The following is a 24,064-nucleotide window of genomic DNA, read 5'->3' on the forward strand; positions in this document are numbered from 1 at the left end:
CTCCAGGGAGGATAAATGTTGTGTCCAGTGGAGGTCTGACAGTTAGCTGTGATCGCTCAGTGCCTCTTTGAGTTCCTCGTACTCTGTTAGTTTTTCAAACAGCCTGTAAAACATGGAGCTCTGTGCTGACAAACACCAGTGCTGACAGGATTGCCACAGTCAGTCCAGACCTCCTCCCCAGGGTGAGGTGATTATAAGACACGCAAGAAAACTGTGGCTGCCGGAGCGAGCTGAGCATACGTGGGGCAGTGATTCATAAGGTGATTCTGGTGACCATGCAGATGTGCACCTTTTATTGCCACTACCGCACACCTGGAGCAGACCTCCGCATTTGGGGCTGCAAAGCCTGTTTCAAGCACTCTGACTTCTTCACGATATGGAGGATGGAGGCTTCTGAGGGCAGGCATTAACCAGACAGCAAGCTGATCTGCCAGGAATAATCTCTTCAATCAGATCTCAGCCATCTGTAGCTTTTTGAGTGACAACACATGTCCCTTTGTGTATTTGAACTCTTACCCCATTGGGTTCATCTTTTGGGATCTGGGCCATCTGGGATCTTAACTCCATCCCAGAAAGGGTGTAGGAAAGTGGTGCTGGTCTAAAAATACAGCTCCCTGAACTTTTCAACCTGCAGCTCTTTTTGATAATGTAGCTTCTTTTTAGTCCTGAGGAGAATGTCTTTTCTTCAAAAACTCCCTCTTCTGTCTATTCTCCGGTACGTGTGGAGTCAAGTGGAAGAGGAGAGAGGAGGTCCAGCGGTGAGCTAGCCCCATCAGGGAGGGAAGGAACCAGCCCGACAATGCTGTCTGCTGGCCGAGTAATTAGATGCCCCCTAAGTGAGATCCCGATGCTCAGAGGGCCTCCCTGATAGACTCTGAAGGTGACATCCCCAGTTCCCACGGTGCCACCGGACCACTTAGCCCACCTGCCTGGGTACAGACTTCACTTTGAGGTCACATGCCATCCTCGGAGGCGCTGCTGCCTGAATGACCCTGTCTTCCTCCATCTTCTGTCAGGAGGAGTCACAGCAGGGGACAGTGGCCAGCTTCTGTTTGAGGGTCCTTGTCATTTTTGGTGGTAGTGGCAGAGGACTCACTAAATAAAGTTAGGGTTTTTTTCTAGGTTTCCACAGTGGTGTAGGTTCCCATTTGGCCATTCAACACAAACGGTTACGTGACATTGTTCACAGTCTTCACGATGTATGAGCATCCTTGTTATTTCATTCTGGTGCTTTCGTTTCCAGTAATCTGGTTCCCCAACCCCATACGTGCTTGTCTTTACTTCAGAAAGAATGGTAGCCATTGAATCTTTTATTAGTGATTTTTTTTAAAAAGAGCTCAGTACTCACAGATGGTATGTTTTCTTTTGTGACCTCTCTGTTGATTAGCTATAGGGTGACCTTAGAGGCAAGTTTCAGGTAAAAGTGGGGAGAGGATTGCAGGGCAGCAGTCCTAAGAAGTGCCCCGTCTCCACTGGTCTAGTAGGTCTGGTTTGTTTGTGGTTTTCAAATTTGGGGACTTTTATGGGGGAGGTGTTTTGGTTTTGGTGTGTGTGAAGAATTCAATATTCTAGCCCACGTTTTTCTCATTCTACAGGAAGCGTCAACTATCCCTGTGCCTGTTGTGGTAGTCGGGCACCATCTAGTGCTTCTGGTCTCAGGATAGGTGAGGTCATGGTACGTGCACACTCTGTGCCCTGCAGACTAGTTTCATCTCTGATTCTTTGGTTTCCTTCTTTGTCTTTTGTTCTAGATAAGTCAGGAGGAGGGAATAGTTGTCTTTGATATCTGTTCATAAGCTTTGAAGACCTGACACTGCTCATCAAATGAGAGCATGACCATACGTCCCTTTTTTTCTTTATTAACATTAATGAAAGTTTACAGAGACTTAGGGTTTCCGACCATACGTCTCTTAAGCTATGTTATGCCATTTGACAGGGTTACGTGGAGTCAGTTTTAATGGAGACCAAGTTTCCTTGCTGACAAGCTCAAGGCAGGCTTGTTAGAAATGGAATTTAAAACCCTGTGTGTGTTCATGCTAAGACAAAGGAGACTCCGCTCTTATTAGAGGAGCTCAGGGTGGTAGGGGGAGATTCTCGCTGACTCTGGTGGCTCTTTGTGTCCTGTGATAGCTCCCTGGATGGTGAGACACAGAGAGAGGTGCTATGCCCTTCTCATTCAGCCTGTGGAATGTTCTGGTGCCTGCCTCTTGTCCCCCATGACTGAGAGATGAGCATATGGGGGCCTCCGTGAAGATGCTAACTTGACAAGATTGACTTCTTTTACAGATGGAGGGGGGCGACAGGCCAGGGGAGCCCTTCAAAGGTAAACAAGGAGTTTGGTCTGCAGGACCAAGTGAGACAGTGTGAAGCTGCAGCCGGGGCCTGGGATCCCAGGGAAAGCCACAGCTGTGTGTGTAGAAGGAGGAGAGACGGGCTCCCCAGAGCCACCAGGAGACAAGCCAGCCAGCAAGCTGTTGCCGTGCACTGCGGTCAGACTCGGGTCTCGAGCGTGCAGCTCCGGGTTCGAGGCATCCTCTGACGTGTGTCTTCCTTGCTTTCAGCTCCTCTCTTCGCCAACAATCACTCGAGTCGAAGTGGAACAGCTGCTGGGTCCAGGCCGCCCCCACACGCTGTCAGTCACCCTTCTCCGGGACATAATGTGCAGGGGAGCCCCCACCACCCTCCCTCCCAGTTACCTCCACTCACAGCTGCGGACTCGGGCGCAGAGAGGTAAGGCCATCTGTCTCTTCTAATAGGTGTCGCCGCCAAGCTTCCCTGCGCAGAGAAGGCATCTGACAGTTGCTGCGTTTTATTAATAATCTGATAGTGGGCTGAGTTTTACCCAAAGGTGACATTTTAAAAGTACATACACAAAGCCCATGGAGCGGGCATCTCTTACCTGTTTTATTTTTCCGTGGGAGGGAAAAACAGAATGATATTGGCAGTGGTGCCAGCGAGCTCCCCCTTCCATCCTACCCGTGCTCAGCCTGCTCCTGGACTCAGTGTGGGGGTAGGGATGTGAAGATGACATGATTGCCACCTGTTCAGGTGCCATCCTATCACCTGAGCTGGTGGTGTAATAAAAGGTTTCTGGAAAACCCTGGTGGCATGAGGGACTTCTGGTGGCTTGTTGTTGTTAGGTGGCAACCCTGTGAACTAAAGATCTGAACCCTGTTCTATCCTGCACCATCCTCACCCTTCCTGACGCACAAGAGCCCATTGCATTAGTCACCACATCAGTCCACCTGGTTGAGGGTCTTCCTCTCCTGCATCGACTCTCCACCCTTCCCAGCAGCATGTCCCCCTGCAAGGAATAGCCCCATCTAACATCATGCCCAGAGTATGTGACGTGAAGCCTCATCATTTCTGCCTCCACAGAGCACTCCAGCTGCACCCTCGTCAAGACCTATCTGTTTGTTCTCTTGGCCGTCCATCCATGGGATGTTCAGTGCCCTTCTCCAACACCACAGCTCAAAGGCATCAATAATCTGGTGGCTTTGTAGTAAGGAATTGTACTATCAACCGAAAGGCAAGTGATTAAAATCCACCAGATACTCCATGGAACAAACGTAGTTTCCCCCTGGGCAATCTATTGCTTTTTAAAACCCATCAGCTATGGGTCATTTCAGACTCGATGGTACACAACAACAACTGCTGCTGGCATGATGGTTAAAGCTCTGATAGACTAACCTAAGGGTTAGCAATTCAAATCCCCTCGCTGACCTTAACATTGGTAGGTGAAACCCATCAGCCCCTCCCATAAAGATGCCACAACCTTGGAAACTTTTAAGGCCAGTTCAGATGTGTCCTACCTGGTTGCTGTGAGTCAGAACCAGCAACACAAAGGCAGATCAAAGGCTGTCCGGGGAAAGACAGTGACCCTCATGCTTGAACTTCTGAGTGTTCTATTGGCTTAAGAAGTTCTGTGGTCCTTACCACTACTCCCGGGGCCCTAGGATGTGTGTGTGAATGGACTACGAACAGGAAGAGAAGCTTGATCCTCTCCCATCTCTGTTCCCTCATCCTTTCTGGAATGGGCACCAGGGACCCTGCTGGCCATTGTCTGACTGAGCTGGTGCAGGTGGCTGTGGATAGAAGCCTTGTCTTGGAAACCATCCTCACTGGCTGGACAATACACCATACCTCTCCACCTGAGGAGACGGCATCACACCGCGCTCCTCCCGAGGAGATGGCATCACTTGTAATCTGGCTTGGGTTTAACTGCCTTGGGGTCACACAGGAGAAAGTTCATTTCTTGGGTAGGAGAAACTCAACCTCAAAAAAACCTCATTACTGTCCCATCAAACCTGAGTCAGAGCTGACCCTCCATTGGGTTTCCAAGGATGTAAATGGCAAGGGGGCAGATGGCTTCTTCTTTCTCAGAGTCAGTGGTGAATTTCAACCACTAGAGAGGTGTGGCCTTTGAGTTACTAGCATAGTGTTCTCTGGACTAGGCCACCAGAGGTCCCCTAGTAGGAACTGGATGGAGGAAAGGCTGATCTGAACGGGAAGTGGGAGTGGAAGTTTTGCACCTTGACAGAGACAAAGCCTGCTGGAGAGGAAGCTCAGAGTCGGTTCTGAATTGACTGTCATGAGAGAGAGCTTCCTGCAATGTGAGGGAATACAGGTCTGTCTGTTAATGTGTCTGCCTGTGGTCTCCCTGTCACAGTAGCAGCACTGAAGAACCAAGGCACATGGTGGGCGTTTCCACATTTGTGGCTCTGAGTTTCAGTGACCCTTCTTCCAGGATGTTTGCCCAGCCTCGTGCCATGTCAGCTGGGTGCTCGTGTGAGGTGGGCTGTTGCTTCTCATCAGCTCTGGAAAGGGTGACAAGTGACAGCTCGGGGTGATTCACTCTGTTTGCCTTCGTGTCCCGCAGGAAAGCACGGGGAGAAATGTGCTTACCTTCCGCTCTGCTTTATAGGTCGTTGCCCCCTTGTGACTGGGAAACTCCCCAGTGCAAAGTCCAGCAGTTTTCCTAACGGAAGCTGGTTTATCACAGTTGGCAGTTTTAGTGGGAAGCTGGCATGTTTTCCTGCCTGGCGGGTGTGGATTCCTCATTTACTTAGCTTGGACATGTTAACAACGTGGCCTGAGTCACTCTCAGAAGTCGGGAAGGGCCCAGCACATCTACCGAGCCAACATCAGCCTCTTTGATCCTGGCCGTCGTAAAAGAAAGTCAGTGCAGGTTCTCTTCAGTTGGATAAGGTTCCATCTCGATCTTGACATATGAGCTGGATGACACATCATTGGGATGATTTAAACGGAGCTCCAGCCCATCCATCTGGTGCTGATTTAAACATACTGTGGGAAGTGGTTTTGTACCGTGCCACGGTGAGCGAGCCCAGTGGGACTTAGTTTATCGTCATGGCATTGCTGAGAAGAACTCAGCATTCTTGGAAATGTTAATTCACTGGGTTTCATAGTATGCCTAATTAGAGAAGAGAAGAAAAAAAATTGATGGGAGTTTTTCTGGAAATTTTGCCCTCCTGAGAGGAAGTTGGCTGGACTTGTGCTGCTCATATCACCCAAGAGAAGGCCAGTAATCTGTGTCCACTGCTCTGTTCTGAAGGCCAGTCGCCTCTGGGACATAGTCGGTGTTCACTGTCCCCGAAGCAGAAGACCAGGCCTTTCTCTGTAGTGAGAAACTGAGCAGATGAGTTAGAGGTCTTTGGACTGGCCGTAGCGGAGACACAGGAGAGGGGTTTCTCTGAGCTAGAAAAGGCAGACATCGAGAAAAGGAAGCAGTCTCCTGGATACATGAGTCAGGAGCAGAGGACATCCACAGTGGTTGTTTCTGAGAAAATCATTAAAGAGTCAGAAACAAAATAAGGTAGAAATGCCAGTTTCTTAAGTCCTTTTTAATTGTGTTGTTGGCAGAGAGAAGCGACTCTATTGTGGACTGCCAAAAGAACAAACAAAGCTGTCTTGGATGCAGTGCAGCTAGAATCTCCATAGAGGGAAGGATAATGGGACTCCGTGTCATGTATTTGGGGCATGTGATCAGGAGAGGTCAGTCCTGGGAAGGGGACATCATGTTTGGAAAAGTAGAAAGTTATTTCAAAAGAGGAAGACCCTCAACCAGCTGAACTGACAAAGTGACGGCACAGTGGGCTGAAGCCGAGTGGACACGGCGAGGATGGCTCAGGGTATGGCCTGGTTTCAGCCCGTTGCTCATAGGGTCACTTACTTGGCAGCCTTTAAAAGCAAGAATAAGAGTCACTGTGTACTAGAAAGGGCTCTGTTGGCATAGTGGTTAAATCACTCAGCTGCTAACCTCAGGGTTGGAGGTTCAAATCCACCTTGGGGAAAATTATATGGCTGTCTGCTTCTAGAAAGCTGATCACTGACCCTGATGTGTCAAATGCAATAATGGTCACCCGTGATGGACAGTGTTTGGTGGAGCTCCCCGCTTGAAACAAGCTTGGAAGCAGGAGTGGCATCCCCTTCCGTAACAGCTTGCCTCCGGAAACCCTATGAACCTGGAGAAAGTGTCTCAAACTCTCGTTCGTAGGGTTGCTGTGAGTTGCCTACAACTCGACGGCACTTAACAACAACAACAACAACTGCTTCTGGGAGAAGTTATAGGCTTAAAACTCCTGCAGGGAAGTTTCCTCAGTCCTGAGAGTGGACATCAGCCTGGTAGTGGGTTTGGCTTGTTCCTCCAGTTTTCAGATGTGACATCGTCTGAATGAATCCCCGTTGTTGTTGGCTGTTGTTTTCATGATGACCCCATGCACGATGTGACAAAGCCCCACCCACTCCTGCATCATCCCCATGATCGGCCGCAGAACGGACAGCTGTGATCCGTGCAGCTTTCACTGGTTCATTTTTGTAAGTAGATTGCCAGGCCTTTCTTCCTAGTCTATCTTCATCTGAAAGTTCCACTGCCAGAAATCTGTTCAGAATCAGAACAGCACACACACCTGAGCAGACAGATGAGCCGTGGCTGACTACGAGGTGCAGCAGCTGGGAACCAGGTCCAGGTCCCCCGTGCGGAAGGTGAAGCTTCTGCCCTGAGCTGCCCCTGCCCTTTTATAAGTCTGGGTGCCCTGAGACATGCACCTCCTTTTTTAAATTAATTTTAATAGACATTTACAGAGGTTTTGGATTTCCATTCATTCATTGCCGCACTTTTCTCCCTGCCCACCCCTCCCCACCAGTTCGCTCCCCTCTCCAAAAAGAAAAAGAAGAGAAAAAAAATTCCTTCATTAGTATACTATTCCCCCATCCCTTCTCCCCCACCTACCCCCCCCAGTACACTTCTCTATGCAACCTTAATTCTGGATTCCTGTGCTAACCATAATAATCATATATCACCTCTAATCTGTTCTTTCCCCCATCTGTTTCAATATAATATACAAAATTTACCCAGTTTTTTCTGTCATACCCCAACCCTGATGTCCTACCCATTCTACAACAGTGGCACCATGCAGTATTTGTCCCTTTGTGACTGAGATATTTCACTCAGCATAATGTCCTCCAGGGTCACCCGTTTTGAATAATATTGCATGAGTTCCTTGTTTTTCAGTGCACCTCCTTTTTTTGATTTTTAGTAGCCAAGGCTGCCCATAGACATCCTTCCTGATTCCAGCCTCAGTAATATGTTTCCACTCGCCTGAATGCTGAGGCCAGGGCAGCACTAACTTTCTGCTTAAGGTCTTTGTAATTCTGGAAGGTTCCTTAGCTCTAGTCAAGTCGTCTCACTCGGCTGGGCTTGGATGTGGCTGCTGGGCTCCCTCCACTTTCTTCTGATGCCTTCCCTGCCCTCTCTCCTTCTCCACCATAAACTGAGTCCTCTGACACTCAGCTCTCAGAGCCCCTGCACTCATGCTTAGCCCACATGCTTAGTGTCCATCAGCTGTCCTCTTGTTAGTTAGATTAGGAGCTCCGAGGGAGGACCCTTACCTTCCACAAAATGCAAGTTCTCCGAGGACAGAGACTTCACGTCTGTGACTGCTGGGTATACAGCTTTACCCCTTCAAAGCTGCTGAGTCAATTCCACCCTGCAGGATGGGGTAGAACTATCCTATAGGGTTTCTAAGCATGCAAATCTGTATAGAAGCTGTCTTTTATCCTGTGGATTGGTAGGGGTTTTTTAATTAAGATTCCTAGTGTTGTATTTTGTTGTTATTTTTTAAAATTTTATTGTATACTAGTTTACATACAAAGTTCATAAAGTTTTTCACACAGGATCTTTCCTCTTCCTTTACCAATTCCTCCCTCCACCCATCAAATTGTGTGACTCCATGTTTAAGCTCCACCCTCCACCCTTGAATCCTGTACACACTCTACGATAATGGTCCTATATAATATTTGTCTTTATGAAATTGAGTTAGTTCACTTGGCATAATGCTCTCCAGTCCCTCCCCTGTCCAACAGGCACATGAAGAAATGCTCCAAATCACTGGCACTAAGAGAGATGCAAATCAACACCACAATGTGATACCGTCTTACCCCAGGAGCAGTGGCACAGTTTAGCAGGGCATCAAGTAATAAATGTTGGAGAAGATGTGGCGAGATAGGAACTCTTATACATTGTTGATGGCATTATAAAACAGTACAGCCGCTCTGGAAGGCATTTTGGCATTTCCTCAGAAAGCTGAACATAGAGATTTTGTATGTCCCAGCTGTTCCACTGCTTGGAATATACACTGAGAAAATGAGAACTGAGGCATAAACAGAGACTTGTACACCAATGTTCATAGCAGCATTGTTCACCATAGTAAAAACATGGAAAATAGCCCAAATGCCCAACCATGATGGAATGGATTGAGAAATTATGGTACATTCACACAGTGGAATACTATGCAGCACAGAGGAGCATTGACTTTGTAGATCCCTAGTGTTTGAACCTTTCCATCACTAGGGTTCCCTCGGTGCATATAAAACCCACTGCCTGTCAAGATGATTCCTGCTCACGGTGGGCCCTGTAAGCTGAGAACTGCCCCACAGGCTTTCTGAGGGTGTCGTCTTTACACAGGGAGACTTGTATTTCTAAGAGCAACTGGTGGATTTGAACCGCCATCTGTTCAGTTGGTGGCCCAACATACTACAACTTACTAGACCAGCAGGATTCCTCAGGGCAGGAAGGGGCCGTATGATCATGTTGTGAAATGAATGAATGAAGGTGGAAGGAAGAACTGCAGGCACCACGAGTGCAGCTCCTCCTGCCTCACGTTCTGCTCGGGTCCCGTCCTGGGGGAGGGTGCGTGTGAGCCTTCCTGCGGATTCTCCCACTCAGCACATGGCTCAGATATTTTTCATGTTGGACTAGTTTTCCACATAGTATTTTTTTCTTAGCACACTGGTTGGTTGGGGTGGGTTGTTTTTTGGGGTTTTTTCAGTTTTTAAATTTATTACAAGTGTGCCTCAAAACCCAATTACTAGAATGTCTACACAGGAAACCATTCTTTTTTCAGTGCCAAAGAAGCCGTTGGCCTCTGCCAGTCAGCCATCTTTGTTTTGTCCTCACATTCCAAACAAGCCTCACCTCCCTTGAAGCCCAAGACGATGTTTCTGTAGCCCCCTTAGATTTTCAGTCAGGAAGGTGAGGCAAGACAGTTAACAAAGGAACGTCTGAGGTGGACGGAAATTCCTCCTGTTGCAACCTCAACTTTAGCCCATTAACGTGAAGCAACATGACGCTGAAACCAAGCTCTTGTGTTCTGCAAATGTGTCAGCGTGGGTCTTTTTATATGCATTCTCTGAAATTGCACATCGTATGGAGCCACAGTTCCCGACGTGAAAACCCACAAGCCTTGCTGGCGGTGTGAGTCAAGACGTCTACGGAATATCAAGCGCCTGGGCTGGCAGACAGCAGCCGGGTTGGGAGCAAGCCTCCTGGTGTTTAACAGTGTGACGGTGACTGCCACGGGGCCTTCCCCCCTCAGGTTGGGGAAGCTGGGAAAACTGGCTGCTTTTATTTTTCCCGAGTGATTTGAGAAGAGGACACACTGGGAGAACTAAGGAGGGAAGCAGAAACCGAGAGACACAGTTCTCTGAGGTGGGTGTTCTGAATCCTTCATTGAGGAATAGTCTTTAGTTGTGTTTCTGTTTACTTCTATGGTGAAGATCTTTTCTCTGTTGTAATCATTCTTCTCAGCATAATTGGTGAGGATAATTCTCTTCAATTGACATCCCCCTCAGAAGCAGAAGACCTCAGCCTCAGGGCAAATGGAATGTCCGTCTGGCTAGCTACACCACCTGGGCAAATCTGTCACCTAATTGGAGTTGAGGATTAGCTTCAATAACACAAATGTCCAACCTGTGGAAACAGGACATGGTTATGAGTTACGAGCCAAGTCAAAAGAACCAATGGTACCGTCAACAGAATATTCTGCAGCAGCAACAGTCATCCCTTCTTAAATACTTAATCTCTCCACAATGCCCTTTGAGAAGCTGGAGGTACGAAATGGGAGCGACCATCTGATGATTTTATGCTCTTTCTGCGCCAAGAACACTGCTGAATAGGAATTTTTTAAACATACGCCATTTCCTTCAGTGCATTTCTCTCTTCAAGAGAAGGTGTGGAAAATTCCTTTGTGCTTATAACAGTAACCTGACATCCTGAAGATTAAAAAAATAAAAAGCATATATAAACAGCATATGATATTACCATCCAAACTACTACCCAGCTCGTTTCTTTTTCGTTTTACAGATTATATTTACTCTTGAGGTTTCATTTGGCACTGGACTACAATGGCATGTGACTACATTTGGCAAGAGTACTTTATCTGAAGTTGGTTCTAAACGTTTTTAGTGCTGCTGTCTCCAAGGACAGCTGTTGGGAGCCATGGGAGATGGATGGGAGAGTCCAGGTTTTCTCTCTCTGTGGGCCCCTTTTACATGTGTAGACAAGATAACTCTGTTTCCTTCATTTCTTCTTTGACCTTTTGAATGTTTTCCTCTCACCTATCCCTCTCCATCTCAGAGCAGAGGGGGGCACCATGCCAGCCACCACCTGAAGTGACTGAGAGCCTTCCATCCTCCCTTGGCCTGGTACCCTGAGTTGAATCCCCTTGTTTTGACCTCAGGGCAGCAGGCGATGATGTCACAGCACATCCCTCCTATAGCACTTTGACCCCAGTGCCTGAGGCCCCCTCTGGGAGATTTTTTCTTCCGGTCGGCGCTCTTTCTGAGAAGACTTGGCAGAATCACATTTACTCTTTCTTCTCTGCCCATCACGTCAGATTCTGAAATGGACAAACAACTCAGTCACCGCCAATTCCACAGTCAAGAAATCCCAGAAAATGCTGGCTCTTGGTTCAGATGCATCCTGCATAATTCATTCCCCTCCCTTTCTCTGCCTGTCTGTCCCTCCTCCCTTCCTGTCTCTGTAGGGAGGAGGGGGGATGGTGTGGGGCCCTGGACTCTATTTTGACTTTTTAATATGTAAAAGAATACATGTTTATGCCTTTGGTGTTGATTGCATAGCATGCAGCTAGCTCCCTGTGTCTCAGAAGGTATTTCTCTTGCTATTTCTTACCTCATCATAACGTCTGTTGAGTCTTCTTGAAAAATTCTTACTCATCATTTTACACAAACTCAGCTGTCTTGTTTGCCTAGTGCTGCTCTGGCCAAAAAATACCTGACTGTCCGAATCAGGGTCTCAGCCATGTTTCTTCTTTCTCTGGGCCTCGCTGTGGTCCTGCTGGCTGCCAACAATCCTGGACCTTCCTGGGCCTGTAGCCTGGTCCTTACAGGGCATCTTCTGCTGTGCCACTCTCCGCACCTATATTTTCATACAACACTGTTCAGAAGTGATAAGGTTCAGGACCCACCCTCCTCTGGCCTGACCTCATTAACATTTAAGAAAGGACTCTCCTATTTCCAGCCAAGTCAAATTCGCAAGTGTAGGAATCAAGTCTTCTTTATGTTGTCGTTACTGTGTGCCACGGAGTTGGAACCAACCCATAGCTGACCCTCCACGCAGGTTTTAAGAGGCAGTAAATCACATGGAGAAGATTGCTCCTCTCTCCTCTCCCAAGCAGCAGGTGGTGGATCCGAACCATGTGCCCTTGGATTGCAATGCAGCTTCTTACCACTAGACCACCAGAGCTCTGTTCTTTTTCTTTTGTTTTTGTTGTTGGGTGCTATCGAGTTAAATATGAAATAAAGACGACCCAAGGAACAGCAGATCTGAACCCTGTCCTGTCCTGTGCTGTGTTCACAGTCTCTGACACACTCAGGTCCGATTGCTGTAGTGACGGTGGCTGTCCACCTGGTTGAGGGATTTCTTCTCATTTCTCATCCAGCCCTCCACCTTTCCAAGCATGATATCTCTCTCCAAGGAATAGCCTGTCCTAGAGACTTGCCCAAAGTATGGGAGACGAAGCCTTAGCATCTCTGCCTCCGGGAAGCACGCTGGCTGCATATTCTCCAAGACAGATGTATTTGTTCTTTTGGCCATCCATGGATACTCAGTGCTCTTCCCCACCACCACAGTTCAAAGGCATCAATTCTTTTGTCATCCTTCTTCATTGCCCAGCTCTCAGACGCGTAGCAAGTGTTTGAAAAGACCGTGGCCTAAATCAGGCCTTTTAGAGCGGCACAGTTCAATCAAATCTGAGTCCCAATTTGACAGTTCTTCCCCTTTTGTTCTGCTCTTATGGCCCTAATGGTAAGAAGCTGCACTGCGGTCCCAAAAGACATACAGTTTGAATCCCTGAGCTGCTCTGAGAGAGAAGAATAAGCAGTCTCCTCTGTGAAAACCTGCTGGAGGGTCAGCTGTGGTTTGGTTCCAGCTTGATGGCACATGACAACAACAGCGGGGCAGCGTGAACAATCACTCTGAGTCTTGACCGTGCCCTCTGTCATAAATGATGAGCATTTACCCAGGCTCAGGAAAGGAGAAGGTGACCCCAAGTCCCTCCAGGGGGCTCAGGAAAGGAGACGGTGACCCCAAGTCCTTCCAGGGGATGGTCTCAGCTCTGTGACAGTTATCAGATGACTGTACCAACCGTGGCATAGGCCCTGCTAGAGGCCTGCAGGGTGGACAGTTACCCACAGCGCCCAGCAGCCATCTCTACATTATACACAGCTGGTCTGCATTGTTCCAAGAGCACAATTCAATTTGCTCAGGAACGTACTATGATTCATTCTGGGACAAATCTGGGTTGAATGGAGTCTAAGTGCCTCTTTAGTGAGACAGAAAGGAAGGGTAAGTAGACACTAGAGTCACCAAGATGCATCAGCCAGGAATCCATGAAGTGATTTGTAAATTGTTCCAGAGACCACTGATGTCTGCTCAAATAGAGTGCTCTCTGGCCGTACAGAGTGGGGGATTATCATCGGGGACTGTGTTAGTTGATAAGTCAGATGGAAAATCCTGAAAACTTGGCTTTTCTGTCTGGGTTTTAAAAAAGATTTTTTTTTTTTTTTACCCCTCCCATCACCACTGTCCGAAAGCTAAATCCGTTTTTCATTGATTAGTTTTCACAAATGAATTGTAAAACCACCACAGGTGAGACCCCATAATCCTTTGAGGGAAGGAGCCTGTAAAACTTTTCCCCAAACCGCGGAACTGTTCGGCGCTGCTGTTTTCACTGCCTGGCAGCAAGTCGTTTTCTCATGTGAAGACAGTGAGGTGGGCTGTTGTGAGGGAGTCTTCCTTCTTCGGGAAGTTTGTAGAAGGAAATGATGTAGGACAGCTGTCCAAAGCACATATCAACCAACATTTAATCCACTTGGTCGTGGGAACACTTATGACCCTCTTTTCAGAAGGCCTACTCCCAAAGCTGTACTAGAACGCATGGTCCCACTGGACTTGCTGGAAGTCTGCTTGCATCGTGGGCACCAGGAAAGAAACGACGACCTTTTGAGACTACGTGCTTGACTGGAAACGTGATCTATTAGGGGATTTTGTTCGAAGAATCAAAACTGCAAGTTGGACATGGATTGCGCTGGGCTGAGAGGCTAAGACCTTCCCAGGAAGGAACTATCTACTCGAAGACTGAAGGGGCCAATCGGGTAGACACGAGGGGCCCTTGAGTCCAACTCGGGCAGGTCACCAGAGTGAGCTGGCCACAGGGTCCCGTGTCAGGTTTCTGTAAGGTGGTGAGTGGCTCAGACTGCCGTCGCTTTAGACTCTGAGAAGGATTGTTTTTCTCTTCTTTGCTTTAAGGAGTCTTCTTCCCTCCGCCCATCCCTACCTCTCCATTATAAATTAGATTTTTATAAAGATCCAAAAACTCAAACTTAATGCTGTAGAATCAGTATTGACTCAGAACTGCCCCTCTAGTGAGTTTCAGAGGCTATAAACTACATGGGAGCAGATTGCCTTTTTTTTTTCTTTTTCATGAGGAGCATCTGATGGATCAGAACCTCCTGCCTTTGGGCTGGCAGTGCATCTCCCAACCCACTAGGCCACCTGCCTTGAATAAAGTGACATCTAAAGAGCGAGTTCTGAGACTTTGGACAAACTGTTTCATTTCCCTGGGACTCCGTTTTTTGTGGTTTTATTTGTGTTTAAGACTTTTGTTTGTTTATTTCGAGTTTTTTATACAAGCAAAGATGTCTCACCCAGCTAGAGGATTCTGTAATTGCATAGATTTGTGAATTGGAGATACTTCTTTGGGAAACATTGATTCAGGAAGCAAGACTGGAAGCCACGGTGGGTGGTCCTACAGGAAAGCTCACCTGATTAGAGCCTGCCTTGCTTTCTGAATCTCCATTTCAACAGCTGAATGTTTCTCAGCTGCCGTGGAACAGGCTCCAGACATGGTTCTCCCTCCCGTGTCCCGTGCTCAGTCCCTCACTGTGCCTAGGACGGCTGACAGGTTGGACTGTGGTTTTACACTGGTTGACTTTCGGAAGTAGATTGCCAGACCTTTCTCCCTGGTCTGTCTTAGACTGAACCTGTCTGGGATCACAGTAGCATGCACATGGACTGGCCAATGGCTGCACGTGACGCAGACTGGACAAGAACTGAACCCAGGTCTCCTGCGTGTAAGGAGAGAATCCTACCACAGACCTACCATGCCTTCCCCTCCCCTTGTGCAAACCTGAAATCAAGAGGAAAAAAATGATCCTAGGGTTTGGTTTTGCTTTGTTTTTCACTTAAAGAACTCCTGACATGTTTTTCAGTGGCTTGGTGATGCGGTGGATAAGCATTTGGCTACTAACTGGAAAGCTGATTCTTCTGACTTGTCAGCTGCTCTGTAAGAGAAAGATGTCTGCACTCATAGGATGGAGACCCCATGGGGGCAGATCTCCTGTGTCCCACAGGGTCACCTGGAGTTGGTGTCAACCTGACCGCAGTTGGTTTTTTACAAAGTGACAGCCTTCCGTGGCTCACCAGTACAGATAGGTGTCTTAAGTATAGATTGTCCTTGGATCAATCAGTGAATGTGTTTTGAACATCTGAAGAGCATCACATACTTGTTCTCTTAAATACTTTTTAAAAAGTTAAAAAACAAAGATAAATCAATACAACTTCCTATCCCCTAGGCCACCGGAGCTCCTTCGGTGCTTTCAGAACCTATTGAAAATTGGCCACATTCAGCCCAATCATCTATTCTCCATCTCTGTAACCCTCATCTTACCCTTGTACCTGAGGCAGAGTTTGTGCTCTTCAAGGTAATTTGGCATCTACCTCTCCTCCCACCACCCAAGTTTCCACAGTCAGGGATCTGAACAAGCTCTTTCTTTACACCTCATGTTTAGAGCAGGTCAGGCAATCAACTGCTCAGTACTCATGAATATTTATCTTTTTTTTTAATGAAAATATTTTTAAAGTGAAAATTTCTGAATCATCGGGATGAGTGTGTTGGAGACAGTGCGATTGGCACAGGACAGAACAGAGTTTAGGGATGGTGTACATAGGGTTTCATTGAGTCACAAGCGACTTGACGGCACACAACAACAGCAACTACAATGGTTTTTCATATAATCATTCATGTTGTACAACAGCCCTGAAATGTGCTCTATCCCGTGCCAACTTTGCTGTCCCTGACACACCTAGCCCATTACCCCAGTCACTGTATCAATCCATTTCATCGACGGTCTCCCTCTTTTTCTCTGTCCCTCCACCTTCCAAGCATGTTGTCCCTCTTTGCAACATGTCCAAAGTATGTCAGATGAAGCCTCAGAATCCATGCCTCAAAGAGCAGCCTGGCTTCACTCTCTCCAGGATGAACCTCTTTGTTATCCTGGCAGTCTCTGATATATTTAGCACTCTTCTCCAGCTCAGAGGCATCATTTCTCTTTCTATCATCGCTAGTCATTGTCCAGCTCTCTGACACATAGCAAGCAATGACAAAGACTGTGATCTGGATCAGGCACACCTTATCCAGACTGACATCATTGCTCTTAAGTACTCTGGAGAGGTCCCTGACAGCCAGCTTTCCCAGTGCAATCTGTCTCTTAATTTCCTGGCTGCTGGTACCAGGGGTGTTCATTGTGGAGCCAAGCAAACTGAAGCTGTTAACAGTCTCAATCTCTTCATCATCTATCATGATGCGGCCCAGTGGTGAGAATCTTTGTTTTCTTGATGTTGAGCCTCAATCCATGTTGAAGGCTGCAGTCCTTGACCTTCAGCAGCAAGTGCTTCAGGTCCTCCTCAGTTTCAGCATTAATTATAACTGATCACTCGAATTAGTTCACTTAATGTCTCCCCTTTGTTGTATATTTCCTTTCATTCAACTTACATAGTTATTCCTTTTTACTCCCCTTCCCTTCCTGCCTTGAAAGTCTACCATATTTATACATGCACCTCTCACATTGGGCGCTTCTCAGTGCCATGTTAGTTATTTCCATGTACCTAGCAATTGTCTAGATAACTAATATAATTTCTGGCTACTTTTCTTTGCTCACTCACTCACTCATAAGTTGTGTACAATTTCTTCCCTTCCCAAATCAAAGCAGACTTTAAGGTCACATAAACTTCCACTTAGACTAGAGGTCCATGTGATTTTTTTAAATTAATACGCTCTATGAGCTCACATATGATATTTTTATTTCATTAATTTGATACTACCTATTGTTATTTATTTGAACACCGTGGAGAAAATTTCCGTCTAGACTCATAAAAAGTAAACGGTATATTCCATCCACGCCTTAGTATTATTTTATAACTGCCAGACTCCTAAGTCAAACAGTATCCTTGGAGTGTATTCTTTCTTTTTTCCCCTCAACATTGTTAGGGTTTTAATTAGTACTTGGTAGCCAAGAGATTATGGCCAGAGTTTGGAACTTACTTGAGTGAATAGATAGATAGATAGATGAGCATGTCTTGTAATTAGTATTAATTACGTAAAAAATATCCACCACCCATCTGCCAGTGTGTCTGACTGTGGTGGCTTCTGTATTGCTGAGATGCTGGATCTTGGCCATCGCGACTTTTAATCCCATCGAGATGACCCACAGTGGACAGGTTTCAGGGGAGCTTCTAGACTAAGATGGGGAAATAAAGCCAGATGACTGATTTCTTAAATGTAGCCAGTACAGCACGTATGGTTCAAAATCCGGAAAGGGGTGCATCAGGGATGCATCCTGTCCCCATACTTTTTAAGTCTATGCTGAACAGATCATTCAGGAAGTAGGGCTTTATGAGGAAGACTATGTCATCAGGATTGGAGGAAGACTCATGAGCAGCCTACAGTACATGCAGATGACACAACCTTGCTTGCTGAAACTGAAGAAGACCCAAAGTGCTTGCTGCAGAAGGTCAAGGTCTTCAATATGGATCAGAGCTTAACATTAAGAAGACAAAAATTCTCACCACTGGGTCAATTGACAGCACCATGATAGATGGAGAAGAGATTGAGGTTGTTAACAATTACGACATTCTCGGATCCACAATCTACATTCTTAACACCAGCAGTCAGAAAATCAAAAGATTGCATTGGGAAAATCTGCTGGCAGGGACCTCTCCAGAGTGCTGAAAAGCAACGATGTCGACCTAGAGACTAAAGTGTGCCTAATCCAGGCCGTGGTCTTCACAGTTACTTGTTATGCTTCAGAGAGCTGGACAGTGACTAAGGATGACAGAAGAAGAGTTGATGCCTTCGGGTTGTGGTGCTGGAGAAGAGTCTTGAGCATACCATCGATCCCCAAGAAAACAAGTAGGTCTGTCTTGGGTAAAACCAAGTTTCTCCTTGGAGGTTACAATTTTTACTCTCTGTCTCATATACTTTGGGTACGTGGCCAGGAGAGACTGGTCCTTGGAGCAGGACATCGTGCTCAGAAGGGTGGAGGAACAGCACAGGAGAGGAAGACTTCTGATGAGATAGATTGATCCAGTCACTGGAGCAATGGGGTTGGTGTGTCAGAATTACTGAGACTGGCTCAGGACAGGGAAACGTTCAGAGATTCTGCACCTAGAGTCACTATGGGTCACGGGCAACTTGACAGCACATAAAACCAACAATAATAACAGTGAATGCAGACATTATGCATTTCTCACTTCTTTGTATTGGATACATTGTCAGGAGGAACCAGTCGCTGCAGAAGGACATGATGCTTGGTGAACTAGAGGGTCAGTGAGGTGGAGCGAACCTTTGGTGAAATGGACTGGAATAATAGCTCCAACAGTAGGGCCCACACTTGCTGGAAATCATGCAGAAGGTGCCTGGCCAGACATGGTTCCATTTGCACATGCGATCGCCATGGGTCCAACCGGACTGGCCAGCAGCTTTTTATCTGCCTGTCAAGAATCTTATCTATAGTGAGCCTCTGGCTATTAACATCTGATTCAGGGATCACTCTACTTAGCCGTTAATGTTGGGTTAATTGACCTTGACTTTGAAGCTGTCACAACACATTCTTCACCACCTTCACCTGCACTTGGAGTTTCTAAATCTTTGGGAAGGCTCTGTGCCTTTTCTTAGACCAACAGAAAGCTAACTAAGACACAGATGCCCCGGCTCTGAATGAACTTCAAATTAACTTGGAGACACAAGACACTCTTAGGAACGAACCTCATTCATTATCATCCAGGAACTGCCATCCTGGCAATTCTGACTCAGTGACCTCCCATCAGGTGTCCGAGGCTGTGAACCTTCACAGAGGAAACTGTTCCTTTTTCTCACATAGAATGGTTGGTGGATTTGAACTACTGACCTTTCAGTTACTGCCCATCATGTTATACACTACACTGTTGTTGCTGAGTACCGTCTAATCCTGTCTAGAACATTGCTGACCTTCCGGCGGGTTTTCAGAGGCGGTTAACACATGGGAGGAGATTGCCCGTCCTTTTCCCGCAGAGCAGTTGATAGATTCAAACCACGTATCTTCAGCATTACAGTGCAGTTTCTTGCCACTAGGTCACCAGAGGGCTATATATACTCTTCATGAGGCATCTGTCAGTTTGGGTTACAAGGTCTCTAGTATCGAGTACACCTCAACATCAAAAAAGCAAACATCCTCACAGCTGAGCCAATAAACAGCATAATGAAGTATGATAAGTGGAGGAAAGATGAGAATTGTCAAGGATTTCATTGTGCTCAGACCCACAGTTAACGCCCCTGGAAGCAGCAGTCAAGGAACTAAAGGGTGTGATGCTTTGGGAAAACCTGCCCCAGGGATGGAGTTTCCCGCTGAAAAGCTTGTCTCCTGTCCCTCATCCCTCCGTTTACTGACTGTTGATCAAATCCTTGTTTACGCCTGTGGCAGGAGACAGTGTGAAACAAAGTGGTTCTTATCCGTAAGACTTAGCTACCAGCTTGTCCTCAAGACACATCTTTCTGACTCTGTGGGCATCTGCAGAAAGAAAAGGGGCAGAGAGATCAGAAGGGAAGCCTGGACAGCCACCTAGCAACCCTGGGGGCAGCAAACAGTGCTAAACAAAAGATTGGAGGTTCAAGTCCACCAGAAGCACTTCAGAAGAAATATTATCTCCTGAAGTGAGAAAGTGAAAAACCCAACCACTGAAAACCCTGTAGAGCTGAGTTCTACTGTGACATTCATGATTCATTTAGATTATGTACCTTCAGGTCTGAACTAACTCACAGCAGATCCTCCAGCTGGGTTTCAGAAGCAGTTAGTCACATTAGAAGAGACTGCCCATCCTTCTCCATGGAGCAGCTTGTGGATTCGAACCATGTACATTTGGGTTGGCAGCATAACTCCTTACTATAATGCCTCCCAAGTGCCCTTGGACTCAACAACACTAAACTGTTCAATGTTTTATTTCTTCCTTCTTTTGTTCTCTCTTTCTTGGCCTTCTTTTCTCCTTTTTTTAAAAAATATCTGGCTAAACATGGACTAGAACCAGAGAGCTGCTTGATATGTGCTCTCCTGCCCCCAAACTGCGGTGGAGAAGCCACATGGCCGTGACATTCACTGCCTCACAGCTCAGACACCTTCCTCCCTCTATCCCAGGAACCAGGCACCCTGCCTCCTGGATACCGGGACCATGTGGACTCCTTCTATCCATAAAGTCCCCGGTCCCACAATTTCAAATGTCTCCTCCAAGCTCAGAGAGGCTTGTGAAACATGAAAGATGCTAAGGAGATGTGCTCGAGGGAATCTCCTCCAGACAAGGAGGCGTGGTGCAGGCCTTTCACTCGCCGCTCCCAGAGGAGAGCCAGCTGTCCTCCCTGTTCAACTTTAAAGTCATGCAGCCATCTTCTCAGGATCGTTCCAGTTACTGAGACGATACCTGTTTACCTGACTGCAGGATCCCCCTTCACGGTGATGGTGGTTATGTGTCATCCTGTTGGCACAGACTCAGAGCTGGCCCTCCGGTGGGTTTTTGGAGGCTGTAAATTGTATGGGAGGAGATTGCCCATGTTTTGCTCTGGGAGCAGCTGATGGATTTGGAAGGATGGACTGTCATTTGTGAACCTAAGTCAGAAATCGTCATTTCTCTCCTACAGTTCTATCAGTGTGCAGTTGTCCGTTTCATAGCTCAGATCATGTGATAGTGTCGTGTTATTTAAACACCAGTGTGTGCCTGCCCCCTCTACAAGGACCACGTGTCCCTCGGTGACAGTCATTCCCTGCAGAATGGCCTTGCCAAGCACTGACCGCTCTTGGGATCTCTTGGGTTCTAGGTTTCAAACCACATTTGTCCTTTTGAGGTGTAAGAGAATTTACCCTTGGCAAAAGAAAACTTCGATAGAGGGATTTATAAAGACTTGTAACACTTCTTGGATATCAGATACATCTTACGAAACAAAGTGTTTATGGGCTGAGTGTAAATGAATTAGAAACAGATGAGCCCAATTTCCCCAAAGATGCAAATGGACTTTAAAATTAGCCAGAGAAAGGCCCCTCCAAATATGCTTTGTATGTTACCAAACTGGGTGGGGTTCATTTGTTCAGCCCACAGTCCAGTTGAGATTTTGTTGTCGTCGTTGAGTGCCATTAAGCCGGTTCTGACTCTCAGGGGTCCCAGGTGACAGAACAGAGCTGCCCCAGGGGTCTCCCTGCCGCTCTGTAAAGATGTGCCGCCTTGAAGACCCTGGGGGAGGTTTACTCTGTGCTGTAGGGTTGCTGTGTGGGCAGTGGGCTTAATCTGTGCAGGGCAGACCACTGGGTATTTCTCATACAGAGGGTCTGGGTGGGCTGGAACTGCCAACCTCTCCATCAGCAGTGGAGAGCTCAACCACTGTGCAGCAGGGCTCCTTTAATTGGAAGTTTTCATGGTTAAAAGTGGGAGAGAAAAGTCCCAAGGGTCCCCCCTTTCCCAGAGGCCTGGTGGCAAGAAGCTGCACTGTAATCCCAAAGGCACGCAGTTCGAATCCACCAGCTGCTCCACAGTAGAAAGATGGGCAGTCTTCTCCCATGCAGTTAACTGTGATTAAACCCCTGGTAGGGTGAGCTGTGGTTGGTTTCAGCTTAACAGTACACAGCACAGCAGCAGGACTTGCCACCCACCATGGTATCGGAAGCGCAGGGTGTTGGCATTTGACTTTGAATGTTCCTGTGCCGTTTCCTGCCCTCACGTTTCCTCCTAAATTTGTTTTCCAGGTTTGTGCCTTCAGCTCCGTCTCCACACCACATCAGTCCCCGCAGGGTAGCAGCCCCCTCCTCCTTGCTGCAGAGAACCCAGCCTCCCCACGCCCAGCAGCCGGCAGGGGCTCACCTCAAGTCCTACCCCCCAGAAGCAAGCGCCTCTTTCCAACCAAACGGCATCCATGTACATGGTAAGTGAGGCCCGCGTGGCCGGGCGTTCAGAAGTGCTGCTGAGCTGTCTTAGTTACCACTTACGGATTTCAGATTTCTGTTACATGCAGAACCTAGGCTTTGATAGATTACCCTAAAACGTCACACTTAACAGGCAGGAACGCATATAGGTTATTCCTGGCTTGGACCCTAACATGGATATCACAACTGACACCCCGCAGTGGCCTCCTCGGGATCCAGCAGTGGACCCCATGCTCCGTGGGTGCCCTCGACCACAGCATCTTGTTCTCTAAACAATAAGCCGTCTTAATGTGGTTTATCTCTCAACATCAAGAAAACAAAGATCCTTACCGCTGGGCCAGTAGGCAGCATCATGTTAGGTGGAGAAAAGATGGAAACTGTCAATGATTTCATCTTACTTGGATCCACCATCAACGACCTTGGTACTGACACATCAGAAGATGCATTGCTTCAGGCAAGTCTTCTGTTAGGGACCTCTCCGAAATACTGAAGAGTAATAATGTCAGTTTGAAGACTAAGGTGCATCCAGTTCAGGCTCTGATCTTTTCTATCTTTTGCTGTGCGTGCTATGCATCTGAGAGCTGGACAGTGAATAAGGAGGACAAAGGAAGAATCGGTGCCTTTGCGTTGTGGTGCTGGAGAAGAGCACTGAACATCCCATGGACTGCCAAAAGGATAAACCACATATGTCTTAGACCAGAGTGCTCCTTCGAGGCAAAGCTTCCTTTGTATTTTGGGCATGTTGTTAGGAGAGGATGTTCCCTGAAAAGGGACATGATGCTTGGAAAGACAGAAGGTCAGCAAGAGAGATGAAGACCTCCAACAGAATGGACTGACACAGTGACTGCAGCAATGGGCTTAAGTGTGTCCAAAATGATGAGCATGGCACAGGATAGGACAGGGTTCAGATCAGGATAGGACAGGGTTCAGACCAGGATAGGACAGCCTTCAGATCAGGATAGGACAGGGTTCAGAACAGAGTGGGACAGGGTTCAGGTCTGTTGTTCTTAAGGTTTCTATGAGTCATACTTGACAAAATGACACCTAACAACAACAACACGACCACAGAGGAAGTAGTGGCCCTCCCTTGCCTCTGTTCTCACATACCTTTGCACCATCTCCATGCTCCAACCTTTTCCATCCTTCTGGGCCTGGATGGAATGTCACCTCTTCTCGGAAGCCTTTTTTGATCATCCCAACTGGACATAATTTCTCCTAGTTCAAAATTCTGATTGCATTTCACCTGTGTGTCTCTGGTCACTCTGCAAAAACTGTGGTGGTGGTGTTAAGTGCTGTTAGTTGCGTTGTAGGTTACTCATAGCGACCCTATGAATGAAAGTCCTCAACACTTGTGTGACTTTCATCCTTTCTCCAGGTTCATAGGGCTTCCGGAGGCAAGCTGATACGGAAGTGGATGCCATTCTGTGAATTTTCCCTCTGCTGTTAATCGGCAAGTTTCCCTCTGAGGGCAGAACTTTGTGGCCTGCAGGGGGAGCTCTGCAGGGGCGTTAGCACCATTCTTCCCATGTAGTAAAGACTAACAGACACGTGCTAGTGTGACTGGAGGGGTGGAAGGAGAGAAGAGAGATCACAGCTGTTTAAAACGTGTGCGCGTCAGCTTGTGTTTAACACAGAATATACGCGAAGGCCTACGACCGACGTGGTTTTTTTGTCTTTAGAAAAAAGCAAAACTCAGAAGACCCACGGAATGATGAATTGCCCATTGGTGTAGATTCTTGCTGTGTGTGGCCTTTTCCTCTCCAGGGAAAGTCATGCCTTCTAGGTAACAGAGGATGATGGTTGTTTTTTGTAAGTTTGGCTCCAGTCTATAGCGACCATTAGTTCACTGGCACAGAGCACCACCCAGGCCCGTGGCATCCCCACAGCTCTTGGTAAGTTTGAGTCCGTTGTCGCACAGACAGTAGCAGGCTGCGTTATTGGGCTCTTCCTCATCTGCTTTAACAAGCGTATT

General features: G+C 47.2%; 1 protein-coding gene across 1 annotated transcript in view; it reads left to right on the top strand.

Annotated features, from left to right (window-relative positions):
• The window catches only part of GLIS3 (GLIS family zinc finger 3), a 503,376-nt gene that overhangs the window by 448,379 nt on the left and 30,933 nt on the right, over window positions 1-24,064 (top strand). The window contains exons 7-8 of the mRNA XM_006881316.1: window positions 2,562-2,730; window positions 21,916-22,091. Of these exons, the coding sequence (XP_006881378.1) occupies window positions 2,562-2,730; window positions 21,916-22,091 (345 nt within the window). The remainder of the gene's footprint in view (window positions 1-2,561; window positions 2,731-21,915; window positions 22,092-24,064) is intronic.

This window comes from Elephantulus edwardii, unplaced genomic scaffold (assembly GCF_000299155.1).
Source record: "Elephantulus edwardii isolate Elephantulus edwardi_28Jun2011 unplaced genomic scaffold, EleEdw1.0 scaffold00014, whole genome shotgun sequence".
NCBI classification, from domain to species: domain Eukaryota; kingdom Metazoa; phylum Chordata; class Mammalia; order Macroscelidea; family Macroscelididae; genus Elephantulus; species Elephantulus edwardii.